At 45.4% G+C, this 12455-nt stretch overlaps 1 protein-coding gene across 1 annotated transcript; it reads right to left on the minus strand.

The window, feature by feature from the left end:
• Positions 1-1457: 1457 nt before the first annotated feature.
• On the minus strand, positions 1458-11360 carry usf3 (upstream transcription factor family member 3). The gene is made up of 7 exons (XM_030769587.1): positions 11287-11360; positions 10183-10296; positions 10007-10071; positions 9624-9655; positions 9436-9518; positions 9231-9327; positions 1458-8923 (listed from the first exon to the last, which is right to left on the minus strand). Exons 3-7 carry the CDS (start codon positions 10051-10053, stop codon positions 1944-1946), a joined length of 7239 nt encoding a protein of 2412 aa, XP_030625447.1. The 5' UTR covers positions 10054-10071; positions 10183-10296; positions 11287-11360; the 3' UTR covers positions 1458-1943.
• Positions 11361-12455: the final 1095 nt, after the last annotated feature.

A 12455-nucleotide genomic window follows, 5' to 3' on the forward strand; every position in this document is an offset into this window, starting at 1 on the left:
CTTTGTGATAAACACCCTTTTAATGAGTGAGGGTTAAGCTCAGCTGTTGTCAATCAAGCACTGCATAGCAAGTCTATGGGCTCCTTTGCCGTACATTTGTGTAATTTACTGTTACTGCAAACTTGTTTTAGATAGCTACTAGAGTAACAAATGAACAGACTATCATTAGACAACATAAAAGTATTGTGACATGTAAACTAAACTACACTTGCCCTAAAATACACTCAGAGGTAGGGAAGAAATCTCAGAAATTATTTTAATCAACAAATAACTGTTCTTGCTAAAGGCGTTTCCTATACAAATCAGCCAGTAAAACTTTGCATTATATCGTCTGTGAAATGTAAAAACTCAACAGAGCAGTAGCTGGCTTTGTATGGATAACTAGTGACACCTGGTGGAGTACTTGTGTAAATAACAACACATACTTTGACATTCTGCTTAAATCTGGAAGTCAACTCATGCCTATCGGGGTTCTGAGGAGAATCTTCCTTACAGAGAATTTTTTTTACCCATTTCCACGCAATAAGACTCATCAAAACGGACTTGCACGTTAAGTTTGAAGAGTTGTGATGTATTTGAAAGCCCCTGATAAGTCTCTTAGGGTCACTACAGCCACTGTGTAAAAGTTCCAAATGTTGAAGGGGCACAGTGACAAAACCTCAGACGCGCGTTATTCACCAGTCAGGCTGAACGAACCCGCCAGTACAACGGTGACACGCGTCACATTTGAATATGCGTAAAGAAGCACTGAAAGCGATGCCACGGAAAATGTAGCCGCAATTTAGCCATGGTTAGCGCTAGAGGCACCATGGAAAATCACACAAGTTTTCGAAAATACAGCCCTCGTCCTTTGATTTTGTCTAGAGCAATGCACCTTAGTTCAAACATACGTCTCATCGTGAGGTCGTGTGACACTAGGGCCGTTGGCTTATTAAATGTATCCACCACTTGCAATTATTTAAAATAATAGTAATAAAAAAGTAAAAGCCTCTTATTATGACAGTGTGATACTGTGGTAAAACAAAACGTGGCTTTAAGAACAGACTGGAGATTAAACCAGTCATTAGATCAGATATGTTCCCCTTTCTTCGGACTAACCAGTCAACAAGGTAGTTTGTGTAATCGGTAAAAAAGAAACGTTCTCGCTGACGTGCGAGTGATTTGGGGTTTTTTTTTTTTTTATACAGTATTTTGGCACAAAACTAGGAAATACTTTTCCTCTCCCTTATTTGAGAATTTATCTTTTCTCACAAAATATTATACATGGCGTAAGAGTTAACGGCAGCGAGAAATGAACTTTTTAAATGTTTTTTTAAAATGCAGCACTAATTCAGGACTTCCATGAAATTAAGGGCTTTTGACAGAAAAAGCTACGCATTGAATTTGAAATCAAAGAAAGGAAGCAATGAAGAGAAACGCACCTTAAAGCTGGTGCTAATTACAAAAAAGACTTTAATAATCAAATCTTTTTATATTTACAAATATCTACAGTCCAAACCAAGATCTTCATATAAATAAGTACTTTGAATTTGCTGTTATCCTAATCTTAAGTGGAAAATTTTATTCTCTTTCAGAGGAACAGGTGACACAGAAGTAAAAAAAAAAAAAAAATTACAGTCTTCAGAATAAACCGCATTTTACCATTTAAAAAAAAAGTAAATTAAACATAAATAATTGTGATGAAAGTCACAAAACATTGCCTTAATGTACTATGGCATCAGATGCCCAACAGCAACCCTGATTACCTTGGCATCTCATACCTCAACCATTATGACGTTGGTTACTGATTCTGAAACCCAGCCCCATTATTCATGAATCTGAACGTTATGGCAAAATCTACAAAACACTCATTACCAAAACAACTGCCAACACAGTTCGGATGCATCATTTATACCATAAAATCATTCCAAACAGGCAGAGTAACTGGTTTCCTGATTCTACGCTCAGACAGCAGAACTCCCATCATGCCCAAGGATATGACTGATGTTATGGGCGGGCCGGTTTGTCTGTTTACTAGAATCTGAGGAGGAAGTGTTGGACAGGGACAACAGGGGGGACATCGGCATGGAGGAGCCGTCGGTGGGCATAGCGGTAGCGATTTCAGGGAACAGAGAGGTCAAATTGAAATTGGACAGGTGGGGGGTGATGCCCGAGGAATTTGCGATGGGCATGGGTGCTATGTCGGTGAGCAAAGGGAAGCTGGCTTGGGCGAAGCCGACGGGACGAGGCGGAGAAAGGATGGAGCCAAACCGATTGTTCAGTGGGGCGCTACTGTTCTTGTCAGCGCTCGGACTGGTGAACATCTGGTTCGAGAAGTACTGCAATGGAATCTCGCTCGGAAGACTGGGGTGTGCTGCAGGCGAATATGAAGGGTAGAAGGAGGGTAAGGTATTTTGGGGCTCCACAGGCAGAAGAGCAGGAGTGCGTGAGGCACTGGGCTGGGTGACGGGGGGGATGAAGGATGCATTAGCGTTAATAGGCGGGGGGTTCATACCTCCCTCCGCAATGAAAGGAAAGCCAAAGTTCTGCGTGAGGTGTTGATCAGACACCAGGTTGTTATCGGCGCTGACCTGTGTACTGTCAGTCATGAATCGCACGATGCTACTGCGGCGAGCCTCACCCCCTGTCTGCGGGCGTCCGATTAATACTCCTCCACCTGAGGGGAGTGGCAAGGATCCCTCTGGCTCAAACGGATTTCCAGGTCTCAGGTTGCCAGACCGAGGTCGATCTCCAGGGCGGATCTTAGCACTCTGAGAATCTGGTCCAATATGTCGAGTTCGCTGGCTGACGGCCGAAAGAGGACGCGTAGAGGCTGGGGTGCGTCCTGTGTCTGAGCTACTCTGAGGTGTTGGGGGATGGGGAAGTCCTGCTCTCACAGCTGGACCGTGCAAATTACCACTAACCTGCGGAATATGGCCTTTGTTGGTGTCCCCAAGCCGCATTGCAGGAGTCTTGTGAGCTGGTGGCAAATTGGGACTAGAGGCCTTCACCTGCAGATCTCCAGCAGATGTTCCAGGACCACAGTTATACTCAATACTGACTGGGGGACAGCACTGTGCTGGTCTCTGATGCCCGCTTTGCTCAGATGGATGTGGAACCAACAGAGTTTGCATGAAGCTCTGGTGGCATCCCTCCTGTTCACGTGGCAATCCTGTTCCAATCTGCACTCCCTGTGGTGGAGGATGTGCCCCCGAATAACTCACGCGAGTCCGTCCATCTCCAGGTGGGCCAGTGCCCATTCTGAATCCTGCTTGTGCTTGAGGACCCCTTTGAACCGGGGGAGCAGATTTGGGATTCATGTCTCCACCGCGTGAAACTTGCACCTCAAAGTTGCTAAGCTGATGCCCACCCACTAGAGTTTTAAAAGGTAGGCACTCTGAAATTCGCTGGACATCTGCCGTCCCAGGGTGATCCGGGGGAAGCCTACTTTGTGGATTATGAGCAATGTTTCCCTTCCCACGAGATGAATCTAAATAACCCCGTAAATCGGGCTGGTCTTGTGCATTGCTACGAGAGCCCTGCATATGGAGCCCCAAGTGCTGCTCACCAGCGGATGATGTTTTTCCAATGAGTGCCTCAGCAGAATAATTTGAGAGGCGATGGTGGCGTTCTTGACGTGAAGGGGCACAGGCAATATCTGAGGGCCTTGACACAGTGTTGCTAGCCTGTGACGTTAACTGTTGCTCTAAAGAACGCGAACTCATTAGTCTTTGCATAGTGCCATGATCCTGCCCGGTTTGTCGTTCTTGCTGACCCAAATGACTGCTTTGATGACCCCTTGGACCTGCTGTCTGAACCTCGCAACTTTTCTCTGGACGACCTCCAAAGTGCTGCTGCTGTTGCTGCTGGAGATGCTGCTGTAGATGTTGGTGTCTTGAGTGTGAATTTTGCTGTTGAATCTGCTGTTGCTGCTGCTGTTGGTGAGACTGTTGCATTTGCTGGGGCTGCTGCGGTTGTTGTTGATGTGGTGGATGCTGCGGCTGCTGTTGTTGTTGTTGTTGTTGCTGCTGCTGCTGCTGCTGCTGTTGATGCTGCTGTTGCTGATGTTGTTGGTGATGTGGTTGTTGGTGCTGTTGTTGATGTTGCTGGGAGGCTTGCTGTGGTTGTTGTTGGTGCTGCTGCTGCTGTGGATGCTGTTGTGTCTGCTGCTGCTGCTGTGACTGCTGCTGCACTCCGCTCTTTTCCAGGTGGTGCTTGGATTGCAAACCAACCGCTGGTCCTGCCTGACCACTGCGTACGGGCCCCCTCTTTTTGTGGACATGCTGGTCCTGCTGCAAAGACCTTTGATGGATACCATGAATTTGTATGGTGTCTGGTTGTGTAAGATGATGCTGTAGTTGGTAGAGGTGGTGTCTCTGTTGTTCCTGCTGTTGCTGTTGTTGCTGCTGATGCTTCAGATATGGGTTTCCACTCAAGTGTTGTCCAGACTGTGGGGTGCCATGCTGGGAGTGCCCCTGTTGTAAATGGACGACGCTAGGCTGATTCTGTTCCTGCTGTGGCAGCTGTGTTGCACAGTGTCCTTCGGGTGGCCTAAGGACAGTGCTCATAAAAGAGTTGCCAGAAAACAGGGCATCCGAATTAATTCTAGTCATAACAGTTGAAGAACTCGGAGGCATCTGACCAGCCAACATCTGAACGTGGTCTGTAGCTTTGACATCAATCCTCCCGACATTTGTAGGAGGGCATGGCTTTGAGCGCTTGTTACTTGGAAGCATGATATCCTCCTGCGCAGGGCGTTTTGACACATCCATCTGATGTCGTTCAGCCATTCCCACACCTCCATGACTTCGCATCAATGCACTTTTCAGAGGTGTGTACTCATTAAGCTGCGCAGTGCCTGTGCAGGGAGGGAGCACTGGGGTAGAGGGCTGTGATGCCATAATAGCAGCGCCCCCCGGTGACGGAACAGATCCCTGCTGCGCAAGACTAGGTGAACCAGGATAAGGCTGACTGGAACTGGACCTGATGAGGTTATTGACATTAAGGCTACCGACAGTTCCAGACTGAGATTGAGAATATGATATCTGATGTCTTGTGCCAGATGGGCCACTTACTGATGCCTCAACTGGTGGACCTCGAACAGAGACCTGAGAGGGAGTCTTTGAAACAGCTAAGTCCACCTGTTTTGACAATTTTAACTGCTGTCCTGTAGTTCTCTCTTTGTTGTTGGAGCTTGTTTGCTGGGATTTTGGTATGTCCCAACCAGAAGTACCGGTACTTGCTGCATTATCTACATTGCAACCCTCGACCCTTCTTCCTGGACTGTCTTGTTCTAAAATGGCTTTGGCAGCCATTGCCAAAATCTCTGCTTGCTCAGAGGTAATGGTAAACGTTCCAAAAGTACTGGTAGAGGCACTATTTTGGCCAGCGGGAAGCAAGGATGCAACAGAAAATCCTCGACCGCCCGAACCTGCAGACATTGGTGAGTCTGTCTGTCTATTTAACACCAGTGGTTGTTCCAGTGCTTCACTGTCCAAGCTATAGCCCTGCTGTGACAATACTGAGTCCTTTCCATGGAAAGCATCAATCCCTGGCCCTCCTTTGTCAGCTACTTGACTCGAATGCCTATCTCCACCAGAATCTTTGCTCTTGCTTGAGAGACGTTTTAGGTCTGTAGAACTAATGTGAGTAGTGGACACCATTGTCATAGATATTCCCGGCTGCTGGTTTGGAGGCTTATTCAAAATGTCCTGCTTCCTTGATTCAGCTGGAAATGTGAGACAAGCTGTGCCAGAAGATACTGGAACTGGGGGAACTGAGCATGGAGATGTTGTTGAAGGCAAAGTACAAAGTGGCTGTATCTGCACAGGGTCAGTAGACTGACAGTCATGCTTATTTGCTGGCTCATTCTGAAACTGCAACATGGTCTGGTCACCCTGACATGAACATTCGGGTCCACTTTCTGCGGCGCTTACACTGGTTACAGTGTGCCTCCTCTGTTTGGACACATCACTGATCACTGCGGACGGATTGAGGGTGGAACAGGCAGATGTAATCGTTGGTTTAGTCTGTATGGAGCTAACATAAGTCACAGAAGTTGTACTTGCAGTTAAACTGAGACTTGATTCTGTTGACTGACTTGGCTTAGAACTATTGTTGTTTGTAGATTTAATATGAGGGATCACCTGATTATTAACTGTTTGCAAATTAGTTGTTACACTGGCGTTCATTAAAGATCTAGTCACCGTGGTAGTAACACATGAAACCAATGAGCTACATTGTGTGGAAAGGATGGCACGATCTGAGGAATCAACACTGTCTAATGATCCACTGTGTTGTAGGCCTACACTGTTTATATGTATGTGTTTATTTAATGCAGCATTGCTACTAGAATGTGTTGAAATTTCTATGGAACCAACATCGGCGCTGTTTGTTGTTAAACTCTGTGAAGAAGATGAGACATCAGTGACCTGTGCTGTACTCTGTGAGTCACATACACTATGGATATTTGTTGCACCATCTGATGAACTGGCCACTGGACTCTCTGAACTCTCTACCGGTCTAGTTTCTGATGAACTTGCACTTGGTGCTGTAGACACAGGATTTGCTGAACTAACTCTGGTGGCTGAAGGTGTGTTCTGTGTGCTGCCATCAATGCTTAATTTGTTCAGGCTTGTGGAATTTAGGGCAGATGCTGCTGTTTCTGTTGTTGTTGAAGATGGTCCAAGAGTGTCATTTGATTCCAGTGTTTCGCTTTGCGGCAAAACTGGTGCTGGCTTGGCAGCAATGGCACGCATGCATCTTCCTTGCCTAATTTCTTTTCTCTTACTGGATCGGGCACTCTTTGTTGCTGTCTGCTTAGTTCTCGGAATGGTTGTCACAGCTTGCTTCTTCTTGCTCACCATACTGCTAACTGAACTTTGTACAGCGTTAGTTGCAGAAGAAGAGGGAACGCTCATGGCAGGAGAAATGTTCTCTGCTGGTGCAGGTACAGGCTGAGTGGGTGGCACTGAAGTAAAAGAGGGTGAAGTTATGGAATGCAGCTGTACGTTGCTGTGGCTTGACACCTGCGAGATGCTCTGGCTAAGGCTTGTGAGAGCACCCAAGCAATTCAGGGCAACATTGGTATTGGTTTCCTCAGAGGTGGAGGGCTGGATGATCTGTGTAACATTCTGGGCACCCTGAGTGTTTGATTTTTCTGGGGACTTCACTGATTGCAAAACGTACACCTGTCCATTCACAGTGATAGTCTTGGGTGCCTGTGCCGAGGGACGTGGAAGGATGTGAATCAACTGCTTCGCACTGGCTGCCTGAACGCTTGTAGTGCAAGGGGAGCTGGAGGTAGTTATCTGACTAGGTACAGCAGGAAGTGGAGCTGGCACAATGGCAGCAGGAGGATTCTGGGGTGCAGGGGTCTGACTAGGTGCTTGGATAATAACAATATGCTGGCATGGCGTCTGACCAGTTGTGTCGTCTCTGATGACTGGGGGAGCCGGACACGACGGATTTGCTTGCTGGAGAATGACAACATTTGGGTTGTTTTGATGAGCAGCGATCCCTGCACTTGGTGTTCCAGAGGAGTTCACCTGCAGCACTTGCATGGTTTGGAGTACTGGCACAACAGCGGCCTGTGGTTGGGGCAACACAGCAGATTGAGTCTGTGGTATTACAGTTGGCTGTGGAGGTGCACCAGGCTGAGCAACCACTGCTTGATGGGAATGAGGTTTTGGCTGTATGTTTTGGTGGGCTATAACAGCTGACTGGGCCTGGGGTTTTGGCAGTATGGTTGGTTGTGCTAATACAGCTGCTTGAGGCTGGGCAAGTATAGTTGACTGAGGAACAACGGACGGTTGATGCAACACTGCAGGCTGGGGCTGGGGCATCACTGTTGACTGGGATAATAGTGCAGGTTGGGGAACTACAGCAGCTTGGGGATGGGGCAAGATGTTAGGGCGAACCTGCTGAGGACTCTGCACAGGGTGCTGCACTGAAATATGCACTGGGATAGGGTTCTGCACTTGAACGGGAGCCTGTGCCTGTGCTCGAAAATTAGTGGGTTGCACAGACTTTATCCCAACAGGACACACGTGGAGCGGCTGTACACTCTGACCTGTGCCGCCTTCTGAAGTGGCAAGTGGCTGACAGACGGGTTGCACAGTGTTCCCTGTTAGTTGCAGCGTCGTCCATGTTGTTTGGGTGCTTCCAGTAGCGTTAGCCCTCAGAATTGCAGAGCTGGCCGGTAACGTGTGGCTAAGAGATCGAACTTCTGTGTTCTGAGAGAACACTGCAGCGGCTTCAGGTGGAACAAGCGGATTTGTCACAACAGCTTGAGGTAACGGGGTCAGACTGGAAATGGATTCTAGTCGCAAAGGTGTGGTTGGACAAGCGCCTGTCGTGAGGCTTGGAGTCGGGATGGAAGGTTGTGATTGCTGAGGCAGCGGAGTAGTGACAACAGGCTGTGGACACAACCCTTGAAGAGTGATGTAATTCACAGGAGGGGGCAATTTTGGGCCAACTGGTGCCACAGGTGTAAACTGCTCTACCACTGCGAGTCCTGGTTTGGGCACAGCTGGTATAAGCGTTGCTACAGGGATGTGCTGTGAAGCAGAGGAGGCTAAGATTTCACCAATCTGTGTTCCGTTCTGAATCCCAAGTCTTTGTTCCGTTCCCATTGTGATGTCACACGACGGCTGGGCTGTCACAACATTAGCTGGTTGTTTGTTTAGGTTAGAGACGGGATTTTGAGGGGTGGGCACTTTACTTGCTGAGCAGGCAGTATTCCCATTGGACAAGACGATGATTCCCTTCGACAGCAAATGAGTCGGTGTTACTTTGGCCACTTTTGCACACCGTTGCTTGCCCTTCCAATGTACAGTTGGGTCATCGAGGAAGTTAATGCCGTTGGCTTTAAGGAGTTCCATGTAATGCGCGCTTTCCTTCCTTAGATCCTCTAACTGCCTGCGCAAACGTCTAATCTCCTCAGCTGCAAGGGAAGAACAACATAATCATTAAAAACTTTAAAAAAAAAAGAAAAAAAAAAGTCCTATTTAAATGGATAATAGCTCACTTCTTAAAAATTCATCTAAATGAACCCAGAATGTTTCATTAAACTCGTATCTAATTATCCTTGCCGTATAAAATTTCCAAAAGGTTTCATCTAAAAATAATGAAACACAGAGACTGTATAACATGCTACAGTTACAGCATTGCCACAGAACAGATACCAGAGTTAATGGCAGGAGACTGTGCAGAGAATTAAGAACGCCAAATAAATCTAAAAGGTCCTTTACCTTGTACCTTGTCACCCCCATTGAGCAACATTTCATCATTCTGTTGCTTTAACTCGGTTATGTAACGAAAGGCTTCTCCCAAAATCATGTTCTTACTCTGCAAACAGAACGTACCAGTAAATATGAGGAAACACAAAGGTATTTGGCTGGGATACTTAGTAGTGCCCTGTACTGCTGGGCGTAAATGTGAACATAACAGCGTCACCTGTTTTAAAGCCTGGGAGCAGGGCAAGAGGTCACCTATCCGATTGATACCGGCATTGATTTTCTCTTTGCGGTGTCGTTCCACTGCATGACAGATGTGGAATTAAAATTTGTCAACAATCAAGAGACCAGCGGGAACAAGTATCATAACACAGTTTTTACAATATAGCACCCAATGCATTCTCTCACCTGCATTGTGAGTCTCCTTGTTTTTCTTCTTGCTACATTGAAACAGATGAAAAAAAACATAGTGAGCCAACATGATTCACAGTGTACTTTCATTTGATTGTCTGAAATATTAAGGGTGGCTTTAATATTTGATAGAGTATTAAATATGACAGCAGGGCCCTTGTTTCCTTGTAACTGGGACATAACTGCCCATTTCACAGTGTTCATCAAACTGAGACGTAAACCATATTAAACTGGGTATCATGTAAACCCCTTTCCATACATGTTTAACCTGATGTGTATGCATAGCCTAAACAGGAATAAATATTGTTAACAAAAGCTTTTTGTTGGATGACACAGTCTGCTCATACGATCATGCGCACTGAATTACATATGTTCCATACCGTGGAGGTTTGTGCACAGGGGTTTGATTCTGTGTGATCTCTGGCATTTTGGTACACACTGCAGCCTGTAGGGAGACAAACACGTTCATCCATTTAGACTCTGAGTGAAGTCCGTCATTAGTCACAACAGTGTCTGCAATGACAGGCACTCAGTGTACATGTACAATCTGATGTACCTTGTCGCTGCGGGTGAGTCCAGCCAGGTGGTGATTTTCACTGGGTATGCCAGGTTATCACATTTGAAGACAAAGGGCCAGAAGTAATCGTTGTCTCATCTGCGTCACAAACGTCTTGACCAGAGAGGGGAGGTGAAGTACAGTAATACAATGTAAACATAGCGACACACGGACACAGAGGGCAACAGCAGTGGTCCAATCCCCAAAACAACTATCTTAACGTAACTACCAGATTGCAAAGAGACACACATGCATACCTAGCACTATGATAAAAACAGAAGCAATCCAAAGTGTACACTTTAAGATGGAAAATAACATCTGAGGTATTGTGTTAACCCATACACTTCACCCGGATGCTGAAGTTGGGACAGAATGACGCGACTAATCGAAGTTATTAGAATAAGTACAGAAATACTTAATGTAAGCAACAAAATAACTCACTGCCAGTAGAATCAGCTGGTTAGCAATTAGTTGGCTGAAAATTTAATTGTCCGCACTTTTCGTTATCTAGCTTGCAAGCAAAATGAGCAACATTATCTATTAACGCTGTTGTGCGAGAAAATGTTACTGTGGTCCAATTCTCGGGAATAATTAAAAACTGGCTTCTCGCTGTGATGTTATTTGCCCTCAAACACGTATGCTAACATGTTAGCAGGTTAGCACAGCTACCGTGTATGCTAAAGCGAATCTAAATAAACTTCAACTGTCTGGTTACCAAGCTAAGTTAACCTAGCCTACTTGCTAGCTAGCTTGTTAGCTGGAAGAGACCATTATGATAAGATGGTCAAATTCAGCGCTCTTCCACAGTTCACACGTTAGTATAGCATAGACTAAAATATTGCAAATGAGACAAAATATAACATGACAGAACCATGATTTTTGTGTTGCCGCCTCAAAATAACACGTAACAGTTAGCGTGCAGGAATCCTTGGTCGGTGAGAGCAAGCCATTTAGCTAACCTTGCTAGGATAACACCATTTAGGTGACCAGCTATCATGGTTAGCTACATCTACACTACAATTTAAGTAAACTTACAGGCACAGGCAGACACAACTTTGGAACCATGCGGCGCAGAAAGGAATACCATATACAACCCATTCTTACCTCCAGCCTCCTCATTCTTTCGAACCGAGTGCCTGTCAAAACTTTGTTTCTCCTAACTCTTCTCTCAACCCAACCTAAAGTGATAGAACAACCATACCAGAGGCGGGACCACAGTAATGACCAATCGCTCTGACGGCAAGAACTCTGGAAACCAATTATATTTTGAGACTGGGCATTACTCATTTTATAATCGTAAAACGTATAGACATGGTTTCGAAGTATATACACAACATTGAAAATGTCCACGCTCTCCCAAAGCTGAGAAACAGTCAAAATACATTTGGAAAAAAAAAACCCCAAAAAAACGAGACAAGATTTCAGTATCGATTTAAGTGAGCTAATGATGAGGTACTCTCGAGAACTACTCGATGACAAGGTTAGTCGATATTGCACATCTCAGAACAATTTTCAGAATAATCATTTATATATTCACACAAGAACACATCTTCCTGGCATGAGAAAAGAGCACACATTTAATAATGCAAATAGTACTTTTTATTTAGATGTTTAAAAGTCTTACAATATAGAGCTCCAGAAAAGATAAAATTTTTCAAAGAAAGAAAGAAAAAAAAAAAATCATGCTTTTACTACAACGGAGAGGCCCTATCTCTCCTAGCATGCAGTGGGTCAAGGCTTCTTCTGGGGTCTGTTAAGTCCAGCACTAGGATCCCATAGGACCAACCAGCAACTGTCCCACAAAGTATAGAGAAGATGGATGTGACTATCGATGAATGTCTCTGAAAAGCCACCGATACATTGTGGGAGAGGCTTCAGTTGGCAGTGCGCCCAAAAGTGGACTTTCAGAAAGATTCAAAATCAACACATTCACGCACAGATTAAGAAAAGCAAACCGTCTCTCTCTCTCTCTCTCCTCTTTATTTGCATCTTAACTCTGGAGTGCTCCAATCCAGAAGGACAAACATAATGAATTAAAAATGATACAAAAGGTAACTCTTACAATCCACATAGAAGTTTGTGCCCAAGGGCTAACCTCCCAACCTTTCCAAAAAAAACCCCAAAACAAAACAAACAAAAAAAAAACCCAACCCTCTCAACACTGAAAGCCTGCAGGCCTTGCCTTGCAGTTTGTGTACCAACCCCAGGAGTAGCCCTGAACCAATCAGCATTTAGGTAAAAAAAACAGAACAAAAACAAAAAAACCCAAACAA

This window comes from Chanos chanos, chromosome 3, assembly GCF_902362185.1.
Source record: "Chanos chanos chromosome 3, fChaCha1.1, whole genome shotgun sequence".
NCBI lineage: Eukaryota > Metazoa > Chordata > Actinopteri > Gonorynchiformes > Chanidae > Chanos > Chanos chanos.

Bases quoted from the DNA above. Each gene is read 5' to 3' on its own strand.
- usf3 (XM_030769587.1), bottom strand. From the start codon at position 10,053: ATGCCAGAGATCACACAGAATCAAACCCCTGTGCACAAACCTCCACG. The intron at 9,519-9,623 runs GTGAGAGAATGC...TCTGTCATGCAG, and splicing joins CAAGGAGACTCACAATGCAG to TGGAACGACACCGCAAAGAG. The intron at 9,328-9,435 runs GTGACGCTGTTA...TTCTGTTTGCAG, and splicing joins GCTCCCAGGCTTTAAAACAG to AGTAAGAACATGATTTTGGG.